Source organism: Melospiza melodia, chromosome 2 (genome assembly GCF_035770615.1).
Source record: "Melospiza melodia melodia isolate bMelMel2 chromosome 2, bMelMel2.pri, whole genome shotgun sequence".
Classification (NCBI taxonomy): domain Eukaryota; kingdom Metazoa; phylum Chordata; class Aves; order Passeriformes; family Passerellidae; genus Melospiza; species Melospiza melodia.
In genome coordinates, this window is record NC_086195.1 from 11,644,556 (window position 1) to 11,670,107 (window position 25,552).

General features: G+C 39.6%; 1 protein-coding gene across 16 annotated transcripts in view; it reads left to right on the plus strand.

Moving 5' to 3' along the window:
- Nucleotides 1-25,552, plus strand: part of DMD (dystrophin) — a 1,043,904-nt gene that overhangs the window by 991,945 nt on the left and 26,407 nt on the right. For 12 of the 16 annotated variants that reach the window (XM_063182212.1, XM_063182260.1, XM_063182196.1 and 9 more), the window contains 7 exons: nt 5,346-5,512; nt 7,589-7,700; nt 12,661-12,797; nt 13,568-13,606; nt 18,088-18,153; nt 19,406-19,471; nt 22,533-22,691. In XM_063182212.1, coding sequence (XP_063038282.1) covers nt 5,346-5,512; nt 7,589-7,700; nt 12,661-12,797; nt 13,568-13,606; nt 18,088-18,153; nt 19,406-19,471; nt 22,533-22,691 — 746 coding nt within the window. The remainder of the gene's footprint in view (nt 1-5,345; nt 5,513-7,588; nt 7,701-12,660; nt 12,798-13,567; nt 13,607-18,087; nt 18,154-19,405; nt 19,472-22,532; nt 22,692-25,552) is intronic. The other 4 variants (XM_063182182.1, XM_063182250.1, XM_063182237.1 and 1 more) reach the window with 2 other exon arrangements.

Consider the following 25,552-nt stretch of genomic DNA (forward strand, 5'->3'; position numbering starts at 1 on the left):
AGGCTGCTGCTCCAGTCCTCTGCTACTTCTCCCTCCCCCCTTGTGCTTTCTGTAGTTTTCTTCATTTGCAGGAAGGTGCTGGTAGAAGTTCTTGGGAGGAGAACGATATCATGGGACTCATCTTTTCTATTTGGGGCAGGGGTGTGTAATTTCTGCTTTGAGATTTTCAAGAAAAAAATGCTTTTAAGTTTAGAGAGCAAAGAGTTTAATCCAGTGACCACTTGAAGACTGTATAGTTCTGCTTAAGCTCAAAATGCATCAAAGCAATCTATAGATCCATGAAAAATTGAGTGAATTCAGTGTTGCTGCAGTGTGAAAGGACTTTCCTTTTAGTTCTGTGATGAGTAGGTTTTTTAAGTAAACAGGATAGGGAAATGATATGGAGTGAAGGACACACGGTTTTAATCACAGTGGAAAATTATTAATATGCTTTCCTCATATAGTGTAAACAGGACCTAGGAATTGACACTACTGCCTTGGATGAGTTACTGTGACATTGGGACTTTGAAGAAATGTGATGAGAGAGCGGAGTGCAGCTCAGATGAAAATGTCCCCCACCATTCCTCAGTAAAATGTTGGACAGTTGGCTCTTGGTTATAAAATGCTTTAAGTATGCTTTCTTTCAAGGATATACTTGAATCAGAGTAGTTGATGTTAAAAACTAGAACAGATGAAGCTAAGGAGTAGTAAAATATGTGCAGTTAACTCATACATGTATTTTTAACCTTGTTTTGCTTCACTTTGATGAAGCAAAGTATTTTTATATTCTGTACTTTGTAGTCTTCATTACGAGATTTGTACTTGATCAATGGTAAGGCAAGATCAGCCTACTTTCTAAAAACCATGGAAGTCTGTCCAAATCTGGTGTATTTACTCAGGCAAATAAAATCCAAAATAGAGCTATTAGTCCTTTTAGGTGGCATTTGGGTGTTACAAATCCTGGGCCAGGACCCTGAAAGTGACTTTGGCCATAAATGCTGTGATTTGAATTGGTTGGACAATTGTTTCTTGAGGCATTGTTTATTGCTTTTATTTTTGAGCAGTTAGGAAATACCAGTACTATGTACAAATAAAGTTATATATACAAGTCTTTATGAAAATAACTTACAAGTGCAGTGTTACTGTTGAGGGACTCAGTCTCTTTTAACAGATTCAGGCAGCCCTTGTTTCTATTCATAGGATATTTCTTCTGCTCCTGGCTCTGACAACAGAGAGCTGGCCAAAGGGAACTAGCAAATCCTTCCTCAAGCTGCTGTGCTGTAAATGTCATAAAACAGCAATTCTGGTTTTATTTCAGCAGGATTTTGTGAACCTGTGCCTGACTTTGGAGGCAGTCTTGAGGAGTCCTACAAATAAACTGCTTTCAGAAGCTATTTTAAAATGATTTAAGGGGTGGGGAGTGTGGATGATATAAAATTGCACTAATTCCGGATTCATGTTATTTTGTTTTATTATTCTTTGCTACAACACAAAAAACATTGACTGTCACAGCAATCAAGTGTAATGCAGGAGGGGAAGATGAGGGTGAGCAGGGTTAGGTCTGACTGAGGAGACAGGGTTGCTGTTACTGGCAGCTCTGCATTTTTAGACTTTACAAGTTATAAGAATCCCAACCCTCAGTTCTGTTTGTCCAAAACAATATTTACTAATGTAAAGCTTTCCACACAGGGTGTAAAACACCATTCAATTAACAATGTTAATTTATTTCCAGTCAATTTCCTACGCTGCTCATAAGCAGAATATAGCTAATCAGAAATGTTATCAGAAATTTCTGCTGTATTATCTGCCTCAGTCTAAAAGCATAGCACGATTTTCATGTAAAATCCCATCTGTATTTTGTAGCATATTTCCTATTATGGACAGACAAAGTTAATATAGCATAGGATATTTTTTCAGCTACTAGCTAGAGGAAGAGAGAGGGAAGAACAAAAATCTCGTCTCCCAAGTATTGCATAAAGATGGTAGCACCACCCAACTTCCTATTTCCCCATTGTTTCTGCAGAATAAATACTGAAAAACAGATGTCTGGAGCATAATGAATTTGAATGCCCTCCATAACAAATTGTTACTTGTAAGCTGGAAAGGCCTTAATGAATTTTACTTTATGATTCACTCTGTTATTACCATAAAAATTGTGAGTTGCACAGAAATGTGTTCAAGAGAAGAACCATTAATATTCTTTACAGCTTGATCTTGTTTCTTCAGATATGAACTGTATGAATTCAGCCTTTTTCCCGTATGTAAAATCTTCAGTTGCTGCCTTACTGGATTTAAAGATTATTTTAAAAATTGTAATAGCAGCTCAGGAGGCAGCTGAGAACTGTCTGTCCTATACTGTCTGACCCTGACCAGCTTTTCTCCACGTGGCTTTAAATCTTCATGTAATATAATTCAGAAGCAGTTCTGATACATTTTAATGCACCTAATCTCTCTGAGCACAGGTTTTGTACGGCCGCCATACGGAGCTCTGCCTAGGCAGCTATTGGGGCTGCTGGCAATTGACAGTGACTGCAAAATTAAAATAGATCAGGGGTGTTACAGAAAGTCTTTCATTGCTGCAGCATTTTCCCTGCAAATTTAAAGCAGCTACAAGTGGAGAGCAGCGCTTTGAGCGGCTCATTCTTATTCTGACTGCAGCTTGCACTGCAGCATTTCCGTACACCTCGTGTTTTTCTATTAGAAATTGTATATTAAAGAGATGCTCTTAATTTATTTTTTTTTTTCAGGCTTAGAGGACCTCTGTATAGAAAGTGTAGTCTGCTAGGCAGGGTTATGGTTTGCCAGCGTAGTTGCTGGCTGAAGCTGGATCTCTGAGTGAGTCACAGAAAGACTCTCCCCTGCCCTTTTGTTGCCCTACCTTCCAGCTGAAAATAGAGATGGTCATATTTTAGAAGCCTGCCTTTCACTTAGGAGTTCCAAAATTAATTTAATTCGACTGAATTCACTGATGTACTGTGGCAGAAGGCGGTATTCACTGTTGTGAACAAATCCTTTTGCCAGTGCTGACTGGACTTTACTGTGCTTTTGAATTTCTCTTTTTATTTTGGGGTAGGCTTCCTAAATTCTGCAGCTATGTGAGAAAACAGAGAACTAGGGCGTAATGCAGAAGACTTCAGAAGTGTTTCAGTGTGTATTCTATTTAATATAATCCTTCCATGAATATCAAATTGTGAAGGACTTTATCTGAATAATTGTAGATATGTTCTGATTTGATGTTTTTATCCCAAACATCCAAAAAAGGATGTTTTTGACTATACTAGAAGTCCATGTATATGGATCCCAAGTGTAGTGATAGGAGTTGTTGGATGGTTTCCCAAACGAGCACCTTAAGAAGGAAGCTCTGACCAAGAAGCTTTGTTTCTGATTAACAAAAGTCTTGCAACAGCATTTTAAGTCAATTGTAATGCAATTCATTATTCAGGGCATATTACAGGGCTTGTTATTTCACATCTTTTTTGTGGGGCTCTGTCTGGGAGACTGCATTTTTCTTAGCCTTCAAATATTGATCAGTTAATTTGTTTGTCAAGGTTATAAACAGTGTTAGATTTAACAGAAAACAAAAAACAGAACTACAGCTAATTGGTTTTCCCTATAGCTCTCTCTCTTGCAGATCAGTTGGGTATTTTTTTCTCAAAATTCATTGCTAACATTTTTAGTTCAATAAGGTTTTAGCTAGATTATACTAAACTCAAATTTCATGAGAAACTGGACAAGTAACTGAGAGCAAGCATAAAAATCCTCGGCACTCAATCCCCTATTCATCTTGGTCCATGTACAGGATACATTAATGCTTATTATTTATTTAAGTGCTTCAAATAGGTTTGGAACCACAAAGGAAGACAGTCAGCCTTGTGAAGTTTAAAATATAAAAGACTGGCCCACTGAGAGCTGTATTTGAAAGCATAGAGAAAAAAGAAAACAGAGGATTTAAATATATTCAGACCATAAATATGCTGTTGCTGTGGGGAGCATGGAAGGAAATGTCTTGAGGAATTGGAATTAGCATGTAGTGATGGTTTAGAGAAACAGAGCACGATGTTATCCCTCTTCATCACTTGGGCTGTTCCCTGTATGGGAATCCTCCCTTCTCCCACCTCCCCACCAGAGCCCCTTGAGGTTTCCACCTGATCTATCACCTCACTTTCAGCACTGAAACCATCTCCCAGGTTCTCAGGTAACAGTTTTGTGCAGGCTTCCTGACACCCCGCCCCATGGAGGGCTGTTTCCTGTGAACACTGACTCCATCATTCCACTGGTTTCCTTTCAATCCCTTTTGATGCTCCTTGCCTTTCTTCTGCCCTGTTTGCAGTGTCCAGCCTGCTGGTGCAGTGTGACCTCTCCCCATGCAGAGATCACTACTGTCCCCTATTTCCTTGTGGGTTTTGTCTCTTTGTTTTCTTTTTCCATACTGTGGGTGCTCAGGGTAGGGATGATATATCACTTTTGGGGGTGCATGGTGCCTGGCACAATGGGATTTGGCTCTGTGACTGCTCTGCCTTGAAGTTACTATGGATGAGATACCTGAAATGTCACAGGGATGGGATGGGATGGGATGGGATGGGATGGGATGGGATGGGATGGGATGGGATGGGATGGGATGGGATGGGATGGGGTAGGGTGGGGTGGGATGGGGTGGCAGCAGAGGAATGGGTTTACTGGGAAGTGTTCATTGGCTCTTCTGCTGTTGGCAAAGAGATGAGTGTGGGATGTAATGGAATCTGAGAATGTTATTTTGTGGGACAGGACTGTATTGTGGTTGCAGTCAGTGATTGGAAATGTAAAGAAGAGGTGGTTTGAGGCATTCAAGGAGAAAGAGGGTTTATATGTTCAACAACAGGCTTGAGAGAGATTTGAATGATTTCCTTATGTGTGCATTATGAAGAAAGGTCAGTGTGATAATGAAAGATGTTAAGGAGAAAGGAATTTTGATCAAAAGACATGCAATTTTTAGGGCTTGGATAACAGTTTTTAAAATAGGTGAGAAGCAGTGCTGTACGCTCTCAGATAAGAGAGACACAAAATGTGAGATCAGGCATCAAAGGTGATCCTATAAGTGGATGATTTTCTCTGTGACAAAGTACATGGTAGTGCTGTCTATTGTAATAGAATAAGAGAAAGAGAAATTTGAAATATTAATAATGGTTTTCAGTTCCTGTCTTGAAGGCAGGATCCTGGGGATTTTTTAATTTTTTTTTTTTTAATGAGTAGTTGGACTGGGGGAAAAGTTGGAGGTAAATTCCATGAAGAAATATGGAGTTGACGAGAAAAGCTTGAACTGTTTGTTAGCTGGTGACTAGACAGATCAGTTGTGCTCAGCCCTTGTCATTTTTCCCCTTGTGTTGCAGGCCAACAACAAACCAGAGATTGAAGCAGCCCTTTTCCTGGACTGGATGAGGCTGGAGCCACAGTCCATGGTGTGGCTGCCTGTCCTGCACAGGGTGGCTGCTGCTGAGACTGCCAAGCACCAAGCCAAGTGCAACATCTGTAAGGAGTGCCCCATTATTGGATTCAGGTACAGACTCTCTCCCTCTCAGCCACGTGTGCTTCTGCTTGGTGGATCAAGAGCTCTGCCTGATTCCGGGCAAATCAGGAGCTCCATTTTATAGGGATTTTGTTATTGGAAAAAATAATTGTGATGGGGACACAAGGGAGAGTGGCACCTGGACTGGGTACAGTGCTGTGAGACTTGCAGAGGACAAGTCATCTCTCAGTTAAAATGTGGCACTTCCTCTGTGTCCCAGTCTTTCCATGCCTCAACAAAAGCATTGTTGGATTGCACAACTAACACAATTTTCCTTACATTCAGTGTGTCCTATGCAGTTGCATTTTCTGAATTGGATCCTAATGAATTGCTTTCTGTCATAGTGTAAAGCAAGGAAGTGCCTTGAAAATTCTTAGGCATGTAAAAGCTACATGTGCATTTCTCTGTGAAAGAATGTTGGTGGAACATTAACCTGGAGTGGGGGAAATGCTGCTGGTCTATTTAAACATCTGGATTGACACCATGGTTACTATGGCAATGAATAAGTCACTGTGTTGTAAAATGGCTGTGTGTTGGTGTGCCTGTTGAGAAGCCACTTAAGGGCTGAGTAAATACTCACTTTCAATTATGCCTGGACTTGTTTTATCACTTTGCTTTGCAATAGCTGCTTTGTATGGTTCCTGCCCTTTTTGCACACAGTCTTCTTTTACCATTGGCATTTCTCTTTCTATGTTATTGTGTTGTTTACAAAGAGCTTTCTGTAATTTTGTGTCTAAAACACAGATAGATAACAGCAGCAAGCAGTGCTACACAAAAAAGCCATCATTTTGCTCTAACCTGGGAGCAGATGAATGTGGCTTTTATGCATGTAGTGGGGCAGTGCTTTCTGCTACAATTTCACAGGCAGTGGGAAATGGGGGAAATTTAGAAGGTATTTATTGCATTGTTTTGAATCTGAGGCTGTTGCTCTAATAGTCTAAATTCTTTTCTTTTGCTTTTCATTCCCCATTAATATCTGAACTGGGAAGTGATAAATATTACTGAGCAAGAGCTGTGGTTTGGATGTGAGTAATTCAGCACATCCACAATTTTCCCATTCCCGGATGCAGTATATTAACTACTGTATTATTTACACAGTTTTGTATAAACCAGCCAAAGACAAGTAGGTGGAATTGAAAAGTGCAGCCCTTGGAAATATCAAAGGATGGCAAGTGAATGGATAGTCTGTTGTAAGCACCGAGAACTCGGGAAGCAGACACTGGAGCTCTGTGTTTGTGTCTAATTTTACTTGACTGATCTCATCTGTCTCTTAAATTTATGTAACAAATCTATTATCATGATAGTAGAATCTGTCTGTCACAGATTTTTTTTTCCTCTGTCTTTGCAAGTCATTGAAACCCTGTGTACACACTTGACAAAAAGATACTGTATTGGAAGGCTTTTAGAAAGCTAATACTGAGCACCCAGTTGATGTGAAACAATGTTCTTTTGAGGTCGTTGTGGCTGAGCTGCTCCGTGTATTTGGAACAAGACAACCCTTATGCCTCTGGCTCTTTCAAGCACTTCAGCACAGCAGATACAACAGTTAGCTGCCTCATAGAGCTGATGAGATTAAATAATGGCCCAAAAGTGCGTTTGGAGTTTTGCATGGATGGAATGCTCTGCAGGAAAATTGTTTTTATAGAGGTGCTAGGAAGGACATGAGGGGGTTGCCAGAGTGACTTACTGAGAGGGCATTACTTTCTTGAATTTTCCTCCTGGAGGACATCCTATTTTAGGAATCATGATGAAGAGCAAAAGATCTGAAGTTAGTGTCATAGAAATAAAAAGTGTGGTAGTGTCTTTCATATGTTAAAGGTGAGTGAATGTGCAGAAATCTTCACTGTTGTCCAATATTGGAATTTTTTTTGAAGATTGAGATCTATGACAAACATCTGAGGCAGCAGTACCTGTCCCTCAGGGCAGAGGAGCATTGCTGGGCATTGCACACTGTGTGACATGTCACAGAAGAGAATTTACTAACAGAGCAAACTTGATGGGCTGATACGAAGCAGTCACACACAAAGCTCTGAAGCCATGAATTTTTTCTTTTTTATCCTCTTTTAGGTACAGAAGTTTAAAGCACTTTAACTATGACATCTGCCAAAGTTGCTTCTTCTCTGGCCGTGTTGCTAAAGGTCACAAAATGCACTATCCCATGGTGGAATACTGCACACCAGTAAGTAGCTGTTTTACTGACCCTTACTGTCCCTTCTTATGTAGAAAGTAAAAATTTCCATTTTGTGTGCAAAGTAATGAAGTGTTAGGACTGCGTTTCTTCCCTCCTCCACGATTAAATCTCATTTTATATACTGTACATGCCAGCAGTTTTGCTGCTTAGTCAAGGATGCTCCAATGGTTTGAAGTAAACTGGAGTTCATTGTTTGCACAATTCTGTGTCATAATGTATTTTTGTGTGCTGATAACATGTTCCATGTTCAGCGCCATAGGTCACTTTATGGATCCTCCTGGAAGCACATGATTTGTGCAAATACTCATTCATATCTTGGGTCCCAAGGTTTTCTCCATATCAGTGTGTGGTTTTTTTCCTCCTTTCCTCATCAAGTTGCCACTTCACTTGCTTTCTCCCACAACACTATGGTTGCATTTTTAAGTTCTTCACTATTTCATGGTACCTTTTTATTGTCTGAACACTTGATGATATAAATGCCAGGGAAATTCTCATGGTTGCAAGGTAGATTTCATTTCTGAAGGGGGGAGGCCAGGCCATTCAGTACAGGGTGCTGCAGTGATGGTGTGGTGAGGGTCCTCACCCTTCTTTCACAGCTCCCAAAAGGATTGGATTTGCATAAATGTTACTTTCATACCTGACAGCTGGCAAGGGAAATTCTGCATTTCTCTCTCAGTGTGCTCCTTTTTGGCCTCTCAGGACCAGTGCAAAGGGGCATCAATGAGAGGTGCTCTCAAATTAGAGATTGAACTCTCAAATGTAGATAGAGCTTTCAGGTGCCTTTGCTATTGCTTGTGTTGGTCCTGAAGCAGTGCACTCTCATCAGCATTTCCTGGTGAAATAGGATTATTCCTAGTCTTTCATCTGCTGGTAGTCATGAATGATGAAAATAAAGCCTCAAAATTGTACTTGGGCTAGCCTCATAAAATTATATGAACAGTCTTTAAATCTTCATCCAAGCAAAAAGCTTCATCCATGGCCAAAATGAAGCAAAGACTCTCAGCTTTTCTCAGAGACCTAAAAAAGAGAGAAAAAAGAATTATAGTAAAGCAAGCTCAGAATTTTTGTTAGTTTTAACTGACAGATATTTACTTGCATTATCTATCCCCTTTTACCCTTCAGTGGCAGTGTTTCCTGGGGATCCCTGCAATGGCAGCCAGTGCCCATTTGCTGGCTCTTTGCCCCTGTTCCTTGGCTGTGGTTTTCAGCGCCGTCCCTCAGGGACTGAGGTTGCTGGAAGGGCGATTTGCCTGAGCTGCTGCACCAGTCTGAGGGAATTGCTGGCTCTGCCTGGGCAGGTCTGAACAGACTTCTCCATTGCAGGCATTCCTGGAGCAGAATCTCGTGATCTGAGTCGTAGGCAGGGTGAGTGAGTGAGAGACTGACTCCCTGGGAGCCTTCTTTCCATCTGTGGCTGAGCCCCTCCTTCCTGGAGGGACTGCAGCTTTGCCTTGCACTTTGCCACTCTTGTTCTTGCTAAGAAACAACGTGGGAGATTTGTGAGTGATACAAACCAGTATCTTCCAAACATTTCCTTACCTTTTTGATGTGTTTTGAGGAAAGAGAAATAAAAAGGAATTACAAGGTGCAGCAACTCATTGCAGTACTGTGTCCAGCAGGTTTGTGTTGTCCCTGAAAATACAGATTACTGAGAGGTGAACGTGGGGGTGCACAGAAAACCTGCCGCCACATCCAGCCTGCTGGATCAGAATAAAGAACCATTCACAGGCAGTGGATTTTTCCCTGAACTCCAGCAACCCATGCTAATGTGCCGTGCCTGGCTGCACAAGCAGCCAGCTGAATTAGAGGAGGATTAGCTGGGGTGGAGGGGGAAGTGAATGTGACACACAGCAAGCCCCGCGCTTTTTTGTGTTGCTGCTATTACAAAAAATGTACCCAAGTACTGGGGGAAGCTTCCACTGAAGCTATGTCTAGTTTGTAATTGTTTTCTAAATGAAAGAAAAAGAGTATGCAGGTGGCAGAGCGTTTAGTAGTCTTCCTCCACACTAATCTCTCACCTTAAAATGCATTTTGGCAGACACAAGACATGTGATGCCTTCTTTGATAATATCTTTGCAATAATTCAGTGTGCACACCAAAGTGTTCTGATATTTTGATTCTCCCTCCCTCTTAGTATCAAGAAATTTTTGAGCACTGCAGTCTTTAATTCTGCTTAGGGGAGTTTTGAGAACTCATGCTAAATACCTGAGGGATGTGATAATGTTCCCTTTCTTGCAAAAGGTTGACTCAGAATAAGGGCAAGGCAGTTGCTTGGTTTTCATTTAGACAGAAAAATTACTACAATTATTGCTGAAAGCAAGACATCTCAATTTATTGTTCAAAGAGATATGACTTTTAAAGAGTTTTCAAACAAAGCATAGAAGACAACTTATAGACTGAGATGTAAGTACAGGATGATTTTTCTGTTAAGGTTTAATGAACAGTGACACACGAACATAAAGAACACCTCGGTGGAAGGAAGGGTTCAAACTGATAGACCTGTCTGCATCCAGGGTTTCCAGTCATGGCTAGGTCTGGGGAGGGTAGGCTGGGTTGGCAAGGTACTTTCTTAAACCAAACTGGGAAAATTCAGCTGATGGTAAAGCTATTCCTATGTGAATAAAAAGAGGTAATTCTTATTAAGTAGCTTGGTTTCAGAATAGTTTTGGGATATGCTCAGCCCATCTGCCTATATGTTGCTTTGGCTTAAGAGAGCTGGGATGCTGAAACTCCACTGTTTCTTCCTCATAAACCAGTTCTGCTGGGAATTTTGGTCTGGATGATTTTACTCTGAAGATCATAGGTAATAAAACATCTGTGGACTAAATCAGGAGGTTTGGCTGAAAATAGCCTCAGTTTATCATCTTGTCCATGTAATAATCACATTTTCTTTGCCTTTCTTGTGCTCCTTGGACATTTTTAAATGCAGTTGGATTGTATGAGAGGTGCCTGATGCTTTTAGTTGTCTCTAGAAGATATATTTTCCTCTTGGGATTCTTGTGGTACCAGCAGGATTGGGATCTTTCTGTGCAAACACAGCATTTTGCTCTTTGGTTGTCATGGAAAAGATTCAGGGCAGAGAGGGGGGAGAACAGTCCCAGGAAGGCTGAAGCAAAGAATGTTTCGTTCCGAATACCTCAAAACACTAAATCCAAATTACAGTCAAATGCAATACAAAGTGTTCTCCACATCCAGAATAGACAGGGCATTAATAAATGGTTATAAATGGCACAGGTGAACAACTGGACAGAAAGCTGTGCTTAGTCTATTTATACCAAGATTAAATATTAAAAGTTTTTTCTGTGTCTCCAGCAGATGTGCTCTGTGTGCTCTCTTGATGACAAGCTGGTTAAGAGCTCTCCTGGCAGGCAGTGCAGATGGAATCCAGCAGAGGGAATTCCCTCCTCCAGGGGCATGGGCAGGGAGCCACCTCAATAAATCTCCTTGCTGGAGTCCTCTGGGTGGTCTGGGCACACTTCACCCCTCCCTTCCCCAGATGTCTTTACTTCTGAATAATTGACGAAGGGATACTTAATATTACCAAATATTATCTCACTTTCATGAAAATACAGATGCTGCTGAACTGGCTCATGGGTTCTGCTGTGTCACTTCTCTGCCAGTCATTGCTTACACTGAATTTTCCTGCCAGAGCAGACTGACCAGAAAGGGAGCCAAAATCTTTCCAGCTTTACATGAAGCTCATAGGTGTCATAAGTTCGGGGATAATATTTGCCTTTTCTTTTAATACTTTTCAGTCTTTCTGCAGATTTTTTTTCAGGGCATCCTTAATTTTTCTACCTGTTAAAAATCTACCTATCTATGTTTGAGCAGCTCTTTTTAGGTTGGCTTAACTGATAGGTTCCACCACGTCCTTCCCTTCTATGCAGAAGGCACAGAACTCAATAAAAATGCCAGAAAGATTAACTTTTCCCTGATTTCTTTCCTTTAAATTAGATAGATTGGAGAAGCAATATTGTTATGTGGGTCAGGAGGAGCTTAATTTACTGTAAAAGATCAGTACTTCAGGGTCTAGTGTTTCTGCAAGGTTCAGAGAAGGGAGTGCAGCCTGACTGAAGTAATTGAAGTCTTACATTAAAATTCATCTGAAAATTGCCTGATTCTTCGTCAGGCTCTCAAAAATTCTTGCATCTTCAGAGCAGACATCCTTGAAGCTCTTCCAGACTCTTTCTGGTCTTTTTAAATCTATGTTGTGCTCCTCTGTTGGTCTCTAGAGCAGCGAGGGAAGCCTGCTGCAGGCAAGGGAATAGAAAACTTCATGCAAATTGTTCTCTCCTCTGAGTATTGATCTTAAATGCCTGCTAGTTGCACATTGGACAGATGCAGGAAGAAATAACTGATCTGAGAGCTTTAAGCAGCTCTCACCTGCTTTTTGTTTCCCTTTGAACAAAATATTAATGGCACAGAAGGCTGAGGAGGGAAACTGGAAAGAAAAAGTACCCAGAGACTTTCATAGATTGACAAGTCCATGAGATGGAGAGGCCAAGTGTGTGGTAAGAGTTAGGATCCAGTGAAGCACCCAGCTGGACACATGGACTGTCTGTGTGTCCTCCACTGCAGCCATTTTAGTGCTGAACCAAAAGTAGGCAGAGAGACCCCCCCTGCCACAGCCAGGTGAGGAAATGACAAATTATTGTCTAATTATTGCTTGTCCTCTTGAGATCACCTGAGGTGAGGCATGAGCCTGTCAGGGGGTTTTGAAACTTCTTTTCTTTCCCTCCTTCCTCCCCACTAGCAGCGTCTTTGTAGTGCATTGTAAGGTGACAGTGATGGACAAATAAAAATTTGCTGTTCCGGGGCTGCTCAGGCTGTTGGCAGCTCTGCTTGGTGTGATCACAGCTCTTCCAAGTGACCCAGCAAAGGAAGAGGCAATTGAAAAAACAGTGACAACCTCATGAAAGATGATTTCATTGTGATTTGTGGCTTTCAGACAACTTCAGGAGAAGATGTCCGTGACTTTGCCAAGGTACTAAAAAACAAATTTCGAACAAAAAGATATTTTGCAAAGCACCCACGAATGGGCTACCTGCCTGTGCAGACTGTCTTGGAGGGAGACAACATGGAAACGTGAGTAGCTCTGAAGTATCTTAAGCAGCAATTCATTTGGTACACAATTTGAACTCCCCAGCTGGTGCCAACTCCTTTCACTTCCTAAATGCATAAAGCCTCTTTATGTCTTTCATTTCTGTTTACCTCGCCTGGCAGGAAAACACAAGCTGGGCTTCCAGTTGCCATTGCCTTTATCTGCTTTCACCTGTCCTTACACAGGAGCTTCAGCTTCAGTTAGCAAAAAACAAAAAATACTCACAGTCTTTCTGGCAGTCTTACAGACTTCTTAGTTTGATGTGCAATTTGGAGGTTAATGATACATTCATTAAATTTTTATTTTCTTCCAAACGGGTATCTTTCCTTGGTTTTATTTTATTAATTAGGCTATGGTGTTTGTGACCTTCCTAGATGATTTCTTCTTTTCTCAGCCTATAAATTTAGTCTTACTAAATGACTCATGTCTTCATGGAAAAAAAAAAGCAGTAATGATGCACATGGAGAAATCAATGACTTAACCCAGTTCCCTTTGGTTTTTTACACATTTAATCAGTTGTTTAATGGCAATTGCACGCAGCTTGTTCTCGCTCTTTCTCTTTCTCTTTTTAAATTTTAGATTTCAAGGTTTTTTTCTCACTTTTTGGTTGGTTGCTCTTCACAGCCATTCATGTTGGTCTGTTGGATTTCTGCTTTTCAGTTATTGTGACTTTTTTTTTTTTAACTTTCTGTAATTATTTTGCTGCTGAGTTTCTTCTGCCTTTCTCTTCACCTCCTCATTTTTTGTCTTGCAGTCCTGTTACTCTGATCAACTTCTGGCCAGTAGATTCTGCGTGAGTACTTTTGCTGAAGTGTGCTGCTGCTGCTACTGCTGCTGCGCTCCCTCACTTTTTCTTTTTGTTTATTTCTTTGTTCAGTTTTACATGAGATCATTTCCTTCTTTCTTTATGATTATTTCCTTTGATGCACTCTCTGAAGGAATGTTTTGATCCCAAACGAGTAGAATGAGATAAACCCTGGAATTTTCAGCAGTCATGGATTTTGTACTGTGTACTCTTTCTGGAGTATGTGTTTTTCATGGAATTAACAGGGGTTTCGTGCAGACCTACTAATGCTTATCAAAGTTTGTCATTTAAAAGCCTGTGTTTCTGAATAAGTGTCAATCCCTCTGAATGTATACTAAATGCTTTTTGAATGACAGAGATTGAACTTGATCTGGATTTAATTCAGTTTCAGGAATGACACAGTTTTGCAGATAAAGGTATAATTTGGTTTTATGTGCAACCGTGCACACTTGAGTGCTCCAGTTAATCCAGAGCTCACTGGGTATTTTATTACAGTTTTGTAGATACATTCAGATTTGTGAAGGCAGGTTGAAATGGGGAAATGTTTACTGTATTTTTTCAGAAGTTAAAAAAGCAGGGATTTTCAGCTGTGGAATGGATTTTCATTCTTGCACCACTCCAGCACATGCATTGTCTTACTGTTGTAGTAAATATCCTCAGCATAAACTAAAGATAGATATATATTTACTATTGTGGCATTTGCTACTTCTAGTGTTACACAGATGCTTCTAGAATAATGTTAAATAAGGATTAATTTTAATTCACATATTGACAACTAACAAGAAACTAATAAATAGATTTTTTATATTTCTATATGGTGAAATGTATATGGCTTGCACCTCCATTGAACTTTTTGTAGAATAAACAAGAGTGAAATGTATGCACTGGAATATTGATTTATAATTTTCATTGGGAGCACAAACCCTTGGGAAGCTAAGGGGAGTGCTCTACCTCTAGGAAATTTAGGCAACCAGGAAGCACATCTAATACTGCAAACCTCATGGCTGAGAATTTACCCACAGAGAATTCCAAAAGTCTGAAGGCAGACTGAAATAGAGGGGCTTTGAGCTTGAGGATGCACTTTTATAGATGCAACTATGGATCTAGATTCCTTATCTTTCAGAACAATTGCAAAGCTAAAAGTGACATTTGAAGAAAGCTTGGATCATGTGGAATGCCATCACTGTGTCTGACATAATATGAAATTAAGCTGTCATAACAGGGTCATTCCTAGTTATTTATAGTAGTAACACTGTGGTGTGCCTACACTGATAGCTTCACACCAGAGGTTTGCTGTTATATACTACAGGGAGTTTAACTCACATGTAATGCTCGAGAAAACTTGAGATATACTGAGGAGCAGGATTTGTGCAGAGAGGTTGCACTTTTTGTCAGACTAACTCAGGTGTCTTCCAGAGCATAATCCTTCAATCTGGTCTGACAAGGAACCAGAAAAATAAGAAATTAATAGTGGCTGGAAAGAATTGCCCTTAATTTTGTTCTGCTAACTTTATTTCTTTCCTTCATGCTATAGCACTTGACCTGCAATTCAAGTTACTGAGCTACCCAGGTTTAAAGCTTTTTCTTGCTTACAGGGCGATTCCAACTTCAGCAGACAAACCAGTTATCATAAAGCTTTCCCATGTTTTCTACACTCATGCCTTTTTCTGGTGCTCTTATGCCAGTTTTCTGGTTATCCTTGAAGTGCCTCAGAAAAGCATCACCTGGCAGCACTCAGCAATGCTAGTGCTGTTCTGACACCAACATGTGGTATACCTGGAACTGCTTATAAATAGATAACTTTTTTTGTTGGAAAGTAATGGTTCTTACTGCTTATTATCCAGTGTTTTGCCCAGATATGCTGCTTGCCAGGCATTAAAGGGACAGTTCACAAGTTGTGAGAATGTGTATCTAACTTGAACTGTGATGGTACAATGATACAAAGACAATTTACTTGTTTCTACACTTTCAGGAAGGATAAACTAAAATGCTGAACAAAGAAAAATACCCTTATCCTGCCAGCCAGGCCTCCAGGGGTGCAGGGAATTGCAGGAAAGTGGTGTTTGCCACCTGGTCAGCACTTGACTTGACTAGAATTCCCAGGCTGCTCCTGCAGACCCCAGCTTGAACAAGGCAGCTGTGGAGCCCTTGTAAAAGGGATGGTTATCTTGGCTAAATATTGGCTGTGTCACTCAGCCTTCCTGCTGACTGTTTGAGCTGATTAGGGGTGCTGAGTGTGTGTGCTCAGAAAGGAAGGACTGTGAGCTCTAGCACAGGTGGTCGGTCACTGAGACTATGTAAAATACAGCACAATCATTCTCAAGTTTGCTCAGAGACTGGCAAAAGTACCTCTGAGCAGCTGAATTCAACACAAAGCTATGCTTCTCTAGCAGGTTTGCTTTCTTAAGCAAACTTCTAAAAAGCTGTTTGAGGTATATCTCCACTGCAGTATGTTCTGAAGTAGAGACAGACCTGGAATTGCAGCCTCACTCCCTGCTTGCAGCTGGCAAAATCAACTCCAACATCATACTGTCTTTTTAAAAATATATCTTTTTATATTATTACACAACTTGGTCACTTCTGAAGTTGCAGCATGATTTCAAGACAGCAAGGATATATTCATGCAGTCAGGCCTCACATTTTGCCATGCACTACTGCAAAAAGAGACATCTCATTGCCCAGCAGGTCCCAACCAAGTGGTGTCCCCTTCTTTCGTACTGGTACAATGTGCAGTGCCAGTGTGAGAGGCACTAAGAGAATGATCCAACTCAAAACTGAAACTACTTTTAACACATATTTCCTAGTCTATGCATAGTATTAGCATCAACATTTGTGTGTGTGTTGAAAAGAAGAACTCTTCTTGCATTGATGGTACCAGTTAAGACAAGCTTAACATCTGCTGTATGACAAAAAAAAATTAAAATTGTGGGTAACTTCAATTTATCAGAAAACTATCATTATCCTGCTCCATGATGCACTGCTCTAAAGAAATTACATCCTTTTCCCCTCCCTTCCCTGCACATTTTTACACAGAATGGGATAGAATCACAGAGAAACAATTCCCCCATCCACTGAATCACTGCTGCACTCAGGAACTCTGTGAACTGAGTATTTGTCCTCTGGTGTGCTGTAGTAATGCTTGAATATGTGATGAGTAAAAGTAGAGGCCAAAATTCATTTCAAAGACAAAATGAGACTTGTTATACTTGGCCTGTAATGTCTTAAAGAGGAGAAACTTTGCTGTTCTGTGAGAAGAGATATTAATGATGACAAATTCTGTGTATCCAGCATACATCTCTATGATTTCAGAAGGATCCTAATCTAGAGCCCTTTGGAGACTGATTAGAAACCTGGAAACTGAGGAGTCCAGTAGATTGACATCAGGATTCTCAAACTCCTAACATGGGAACATTACAAACCAGAAGATTATTACAGTTTTGGTTTATAACCTAAATACAAAACCTGTCAGCTAGTGCAATGCAATACAATCACTTTTGGGCAGTCCCAGACTGAGCCACAGTATCCAGCAATTAAAAATGGGGAGAAATTCCTTCCTCAGTCAGGAGTCCCATAAGGAGAGTCAGCAGAGATGTAATAAAGGGCAGTTGAAATTTAGCAAAAGTATAAAATTGCCATTCAGTTTGGGAAGCTGCATCACTTCTTGTTAATCTGGCACTTCTCAATACATGTAGATTGGCTAAATCCCACATGGCAGCAAAGGGTGCTGTCTGAACTGCAGAGGCAACATAATTTAATGTTGATGTTTTCCAGATGTGAGACTAAAAGAAACAATGCTATAATTGACAAGAAAACTCCTATGAATTCTTTTCATCAACAGAAAACTGAAGAGAACTTCATGCCATCTGTCAGACAGAAAACCCAACATAACTTAGTGTCCCCCTGTATAACACACTGAGCTACCATTGAGATAGCAACTCTTGAAAGACATGAGCCAAAATCATCAGCGTCTGCAGTGTGTTATTAAAGGCTCCTTTCAGACATTTTATGCTTCTTGTATTTATTTCTAGCTGCTCATGGAATAATTCTTAAAGGCTCTTTTAGGTGGGATGTGCTGGAAGCAGGCACTGGAGCAGGGTGGGAGGCAGAGGAGAGGTTCCCAGCAGCACACTGGCAGCCTGAAGCAGAAATGCCAATGAAGGAGGCAGGTGTGAAGGGAAAACCAGGGTGAAAGCTCTTCTATAAATCCTTTGGAAGAAGCTTCTTTGGGAGTTGGTGTGAAGAAGAGTCGTGGCAACAGACGGATTGCAGATGGTCAAAAATGCCCAGAGTGGCACCACAAAACATTGCACCGATGGCCTGAGGAGGCACACACAGCACCTGGAGTTCTGACTTGCTTTTTACCAAACATGCCATAAGGCATAGAGATGTGAGGGTATAGGCATGGCTAAGTGTCTTTTGACTTTGAAAGGGGTATTGTTTGTGATTAATCAGTGTTTTCTGCCTTATAGGCCTGCCTCGTCCCCTCAGCTCTCACACGATGATACTCATTCACGCATTGAACATTATGCTAGCAGGTATGAGACCAGCTGGACCTTAGGCAGATCTTTCTCTAAAATTACTTAAGAAGAGCTGAGCACTTCTTAAAGAAACATAAAGTTTGGGGTTTTGCTTTCCAGGCTCTGGGATGCAAGAACATCATCTGTGGTTGTTGTTAACCAGCCTGTCCTCACTTGCATGCCAGAGCATCTCTGTGGTCAGAATTGGTTTTTGGGTCCCTTGGGGTCCTCACTCTTACTGATATTTTAATAGGACCTGTGGCAATAGGACAAGAGGTAGTGTTTTAAAGTAGAAGAGGACAGATTCAGACTAGATGTAAGGAAGGAATTTTGCAATGAGGATGATGAAGCACTGGGAGCAGGTTGCCCAGAGAGGTGGTAGATATCCCATCCATGAAAACATTTAAGGTCAGACTGGATGGAGCTCTGTTTGAGTTGAAGATGTCCCTGCTCAGTGCAGGGGGGTTGAACTGGAGACCTTTAAAAGCTCCTTCCAACCCAAACCCTTCTATGATTCTACATGAGGTTTAGTTTTTAATATGGACCCTGATATCATAGTACAAATGAGAAGAGCAGAAACCTCCAAACTCTCATGTGAATCTCAGGTGTCATTGCAATGTTAATTCACCTCATGAAATGCCACAAGCAGGATTTTTCCTTGATTTGGAGGATTGAAATAGTGATATATCACTGCTTTAGTTCAATTCTCTGCTTATACTGCTCCTAAGAATCAAAAAATTGATTAATTGCACAAAGGTGAAAATCTTTTTCCACCAAGCAAGTAAATTTTCAAGGGCTGAGGTAATGAAAAATTCCAGCCTCTTTCTCTCCTCTAGTATCACTTGATCAGGAGAGGTGTTTCTGAATTATGCAGGATGTTTAGGAGGGGCTGAGTGTGAAAACTAATGAGAAATGACTGATTGTTACAGTTTGGACAATGACATTGCCAGGTACAAAGCAATTTGTGTAATCCCCTGGCATCTTAAGGCTTTTCTTTGATTTTGGAATTAATTATTCAAGAGAAGTTGGAATATAACCTCAGAGAAAGGGCTGAAAACTTAGAAGTGAGTTTAGCCAGGCCATTGTAGCAAACAATCTTTTGTGATAGCTTATTGCAAAACCTTTTGGTAATCAACAGTGGGTGTAAATTAATTTGAGCTTCAAATTCATCAAAAACATCACGCTCTTTAATTCTTTCCAGAATGTTTGAACAAACAAAGTTTTTGAAAAACGTAATTGGTTTTAATGAGTCTTGTTTATTTTTCCACAGGCTAGCAGAAATGGAGAACACCAATGGTTCTTACCTAAATGACAGTATTTCACCTAATGAGAGCATGTAAGTAGGCTGTTTCTGTGGTTTTGACATGTGTTTCCTTGGGAATGTTAATAACTTGTAATGAAATTTTGTAGTGCTGAATTTGCATGGCCATGTATCACATCTGGTTCAATTTAATGGTGTGCTCATGTCCTTTCAATTTGTATCATAGTGTCTGGATTAATGGCTTATAGCTTAATACCAAATTTATACAAAAAATGATTGATACCTTCAAAATTAAAACTATTACTTTATTTTCAAACATTACTGATGTATTCAGCAAATAATTTCCATATTCAAGATACGTCATTGTCTGATGAGTTCTAAGGACAAAAATACAAAAACCTTTTCTATCTTAGTTCAAGCTTAAGCATGGTTAAATTGCTGTAAGCTAGAAAGTGTTAGTGTGGGAAAAGTGTCATACAAAACATAAGTGAGGCTAAACAGAAATCTTTGGTGTACAAATACGTGAAATATATTGAAAGTAAGCCAGGAGGGAGTGATCATCATTGTGAAATACTAGCAGTAGTAAACTGTAAGTTGGACAGATCACTGACAAGCACTCATTGTATTACTTTAAATGTAGAGTTATAAATAAGAGTTTTGATTTTTAAGAAGTAGTTATATCTGCAATCTCACTGAAACCCTTTGTGGTTCTCCTCTGATAATATTCTTGTTGTTTTTTATTCTCTGAATAAGAGGACATAGAACTAACAGTGGGTAATGTTTCTGAGGACACCACAGAAGCAGCTACATCATGGGTGTGTGTGAAAATTTCATCTGGGTTCATTAACTGTGTAGGAGAAGCCATAGCATGGATTCTAAATCAACCAAATATGAAAACTCCAACTTCTCTAAAAACATTTTTATCTGTTCTGCATGATCCCATCCTTATCACAGTTTAAGGGATGGATTTTTTTTTTAATTCAGACAATTAAATTTGTAGCAGTCCTTTACAACACAGAATTCTGGCCAATTTTCATTCACTTAAATTGAGATTCCAAATGAATAAATGAATAGCATTTCATGAGGTTGATTCTGAGCCTGTGAGTTCAGATAACAATAAAGCTGTTTCTTTGTTTCAAAATAGTTTCACTTTTGACTTGGTAGGATTTTTGTTTACCAGTTTTGAAAGAAAATCTCCTATAGAACCAAGTACATTGTGTTAATATATTGGTAAAAGGGAAAAGTTAAAATGACCCCTCAAAGTTAATATTGATGCAATGTCAGTAAGTTTTGTACAGTTAATGAAAACTTTGTTTCCAAGTCATATGATAATTTTGTATTACTTTGGATAGTAGTAATGCTCTAATAGATGGAATTTTGTGTTGTCTCACTGAAATATTTCAGTGTCCTTGTCACAGGAATCATGCATACACTGTATCTCTTGTATTACACTTTGGTCTTTCTGTTCAGATCTTTTTTTTGATCAGTTGGAAGTTGTACTAGCATGATTCAATTAATAAGGTAACTATCCAGTTTGTTCCTCAGTTTCAACTATTAAAATGAGAATAAAACTGTGCGTTTTGAATTTTGGAAGAAATATTATCCAGATAGATACAAATTGCAGCAAAATCAAAGCTTACCATGAATTCACAACTGTAATTACTTCGGTTTTTGAATGCTTGTCAGATTATGCCTAAGTATTATTTGTTATTCTTGCAGGGTTTGGATTATTTGGCTAATCAGTACAGGTAGAGTGATAGATGGAAACAAGGAAGGCAGGAAATGAAAATACAACACATATATTTATATATCACAAATTGTTTCATCATGTAGTATCACTGCAATGATGTATAAAATATCTGTGCAGGCTGAAAATCACACAAATAGAGTATGCTTGTAAAGTGCCATTTTACTACAATAGTTATGTCATTTGTTCACAGTTAATTCACTTAAGATCTGTAAGAATATTTATAAATGCAAAGCAGTGGTTTGAAGGAAATCACAGTTGAAGTGCTTCATGAAAAGTATAAATTTAGGAACTGGCAAGCCTCTCCTTTTGTGAAAAATTAATACTCCTCTTTTATGAACTGATGTTAATGTGCTCTACATTGCTTTGGCACTCCTGCAGACATAAAATTGCATCATTAACATTTTCAGGAACGAATGAAAACAAGGAAAATTATAATTTTTGAACAATAACAGCTGTTCAAAATGCCTGTTAAATTCTCGTTTAGAAACATAACAGGGAAAAGCCCTGGACTGACTAGACTGAATTATTTTGTTCTGTAAAATTTCTAACAGCAGTGTCATTTTTATTGACCCTGTGCTATGGTGTCAAAGGAAACCTTTCATGGTTTCTCTGCTGGTGTAAGTTGCATTGCTTAGGGCTTGGATGCATCTCCTTAGCATCTAAACCACACCTAAAACAATCCCTGTAGTTCTGGGAGGTGATTGAAGTCTTCAGAATTGTATTTCCTTTTCTCTTCCAGAGATATTTCTGTTTTCAGATGCCAGACAACTTCAGGGGCAATAGAAACAGAGAAAGAGATCCTATGTATTAAACAGAATATATTTCTATTCTCAAGGTGTACATCACTTTTAAATTTTAAAAAAAGCCAAACATCTGAGTGGAAAATAACATTTTTTATATTAGTTCAGGGTTTTTTCTTTGTTCACCTAATTTAGAATTTTATAGTTAAAAAAAGATAAATTAAGAATACACTTACTACATAAGGAAGCTTGTAGGTACAAAAATAAATGCATTGCCCTTGCTTGAATGACCCTTCCACAATGCAGATCCGGCAGCAGAAGATTGCTTTTTTTTTTTTTTGCAAGCAAATTCCTAATTGAAGTTTGTCAAAAGAGGAGAGCTGAGGTTGCCAGCTGTTGCAAAACTTGGCTTTAGGTATCTAAGAAGCAGAGGAGGAGGGAGGTGGTCTCTGCAGAGAAGGAAAATTGCCAGAGACTCAGTGAAACAGGTCAGCAGATTCTGCTTTAAGGTGCATCACGGTTACAAAGAGTTCAGCAAATCTCTTTGTAAGAAATGAGAGCCTGGGAGTGAATCATCTCCTCATATTCACTGTGAAGCTGAAAAGCAGGAAGGGAACAGCTTGTTTTACCCTGCTCTGTTTTGCAGTGATGATGAGCACTTGTTAATCCAGCACTACTGCCAAAGCCTGAACCAGGAGTCCCCCCTGAGCCAGCCCCGAAGCCCGGCCCAGATCCTGATTTCTCTGGAGAGTGAGGAGAGAGGGGAACTGGAGAGAATCCTCGCAGACCTGGAGGAGGAGAACAGGTGGGTCATACCACCAGCTGCTGAATTTGCAGTAAAAACTCTGCAAAACAATTATATATTTTTAGGGATAAAATGAGTTACAAAACTGCATTTTTTTTCTGACAAATAAATAATTTCATAGTGGGTAAAAGTTGGGTCCTCTTTCTCTTTGTTTGGTGTTGCTTGTTGCCATTTCTTCAATTTTTCAATTCAAAGTATCATTTAACACTTCTAACTTCAAATTTAATTGAAGTCATCTTCATTAATCACCTTAAAAAAAACCCTCCAAGTGGATACTTGAAGCATCCCTTTAGATTCCTATTTCCTAGCACTGCAGTCCTCTTTATACAGTACTCTGGAATCTTGGGCCATCAGCACAAAAACCAGGAGATCCTGACCCTGAAAGATTGGTAGTTACAACTGTGGATTGCCAAAATGAGACTGTAAGATATAAATCATTTAGTTCTACCAAAAAAACCCCATGGGTTTGTTTGTCTTCTCTATCTTCAGCTTTTTTAGTACAGTCTGTTGGCATTTTCATGCTCTTTTTTCTTGCTTCTGTAAGAGCTAGGTACTTCTGCTTACATTGAGGGTTTAATGCACTAATCATTTACCTTAGACTTGTCAAGGAAATAATGCAGGAGCTGGCAGTGTCATAGATCTTCTCTCCATGTATGTCTTCTTTGGATGGTGCTAATCAATTACTGTGGCTCCATCAGAGACTTTTTATCAGGAGGGTCTGGGAGAAGGGAGAAGATTGTAGGCATCAAGAATGAGGGCTGTGTTTCACACAGAAAGCTGTAGTAAACAAAGCTCTTGCTCACTGAACAGCAGGGAGATTTTGTTTGAAGCAAACCACAGACTTCCTGCTACATACCACATAAAACCCAAGTGCTTTCTGAAGTGAAGAAAAATCAGTATTTTGAAATAAGACATCATACTTTGCATATTCAGGACTGTAGCTTAGAAATATCTAGTAGCTAGTACAATACAGATGATAAGATAGCTTGGTTTCCAGGAGATGGGTGTTATTTTTTAAACAGCATTGTGTAGTGAATCATGGAAGATGGAAAAAAATTGTAATGCTTTTCTCTCTGTATACAAAATAAGCTGCCTAGCAGAAAGGAGGGTGACTTTTAAAGCAGACTAGGTTTTGATTAGAAAGGTAATATATGGAAACTAGTATAACATGGAGCTAGATAGCTAAATAAGCTAAAAAGCTCTTTAAGAGTTCATGCCTTAAATTTCTGCATGGGCTTTATTTAATTTAACAATTACTGATGAGAGGTGGTAAAATATCTCTGGCAGGAGTTACACCTTAAAAATACCTGGTTTGAAGTTTGCCAGTCCTGGATTAAACTATAGCTATAGTCTGTAAGGTTGTGTTTTCTTATTTGTGCTACTGGAGGCACAGTTATGGATGGGATGCCACCACAGGCAGCCTTGCCTTTTGTGAGTGCTCAACACAGCAGGCACAGAGAGCTCTGGCTCTGTCTCACAGTGTAGAGGTCACACTGCTGTGATTTTCATTGATTATGACAAAATCATGACTTTTGTCTCTGCAAACTGCTATAAATAGCTTGTATGTAAAATGTAAGGTAGCTGCTGAGAAGTGAACAAGTTCTTGTCCTGGTTGCTTGTCACAGCCAGATGACCATGAGTTTATGGATGAAACACAGATTCCTGTGTAGAAAAATAAGCTCTTCAGACAGGATCAGTCAGGAGGCATTCATGTAACTTACCTACTTTTAAAATCAGTCTTGTCCCTTTGGATTCCTATTTCCCAGTTGTTCTCCTCCATCGGGTTTGTGCAAACTTTTCTTGGCTGCTGCCAAAGGTAATCAGCAACCTGACACCTAATTCCTTGTGTGAACCTGGTTCCGGTGGGTGAGCACATCTTCCTTCCCATGCATATCCTGAAACACCCTCCGTGTAAACTTTTGTTACTGCCTCAGGATGAAGACATTCCTTTGTTCCTGTGTGCATCTCCTGCCACTCCTGAGCTGGATGTGGTGCAGAGTTGCCCTTTCCTGCCTGTGTTTTCATAACTCCTGTTGCATACACTTGTGAAAACTTCTGCTAACCCAGGTTTAGCTCTCTCTGCTGTGTCTTGTTCACTTTTACTGTGAGAGTCAGGGCATGCAGTCACTTCTCAGCAGCTCCCAGGAAAGCAGCCACAAGTGATGCCTCAAGTATCAAGTACCCAGAGGAAGCAGTGCTGTGATACTGGCACTTCATTGTCATTTCTCTTTTTCTTCTGCTCTCTACAGTTTCTGCTTTTTAAAAAAAGCCCTTTTCTTTTTGCTTTGTCTCTTTTGAGCCATTGATTGAATTCTGACCTCCATTTGGGTTTCAGCTACAGTTTCTGGCCTCCCAAGTATTTCCATCTTGACTTGTTGGTTAAATGAAAAAGACTCATTGAAATTGTAATTCTGAGGTTTTGCTTTTGGGCAGTTTAAAAGCTCTGTTGCCTATTTTGAATTCTTCTGAAATGCATTTTCTAACTTACAAACCTAGCTGTGATGTGGTTCTGGCTCGGGTTTTGTCAGTTCCAAGGACCTCTTGTTAGATATTCATTATTTATCTGCTAGCATTTTAAGACCGTGGTGCTTCTGTAGCTTGTAAGTATGACTTCCTTAAATAATGTATGGCTAAGATTTGACTGCTAAATAATTTATATTTGTTAAAATGTGAGCATTTTAGAGAATATTTTCAATGGCTGAAAATGTTTTATTTGAGTTTTAGATCTTCAGGCTTGTGCTGAGTTTTGCATCACATGGAATAATGTGATAAGACCATTTCTGAATTCAATAGATAAAAAGCAATCTTGCTATTGAAGGCATTATTACTGTGTTGCAATATAAAAGAAAAATCCAATTATA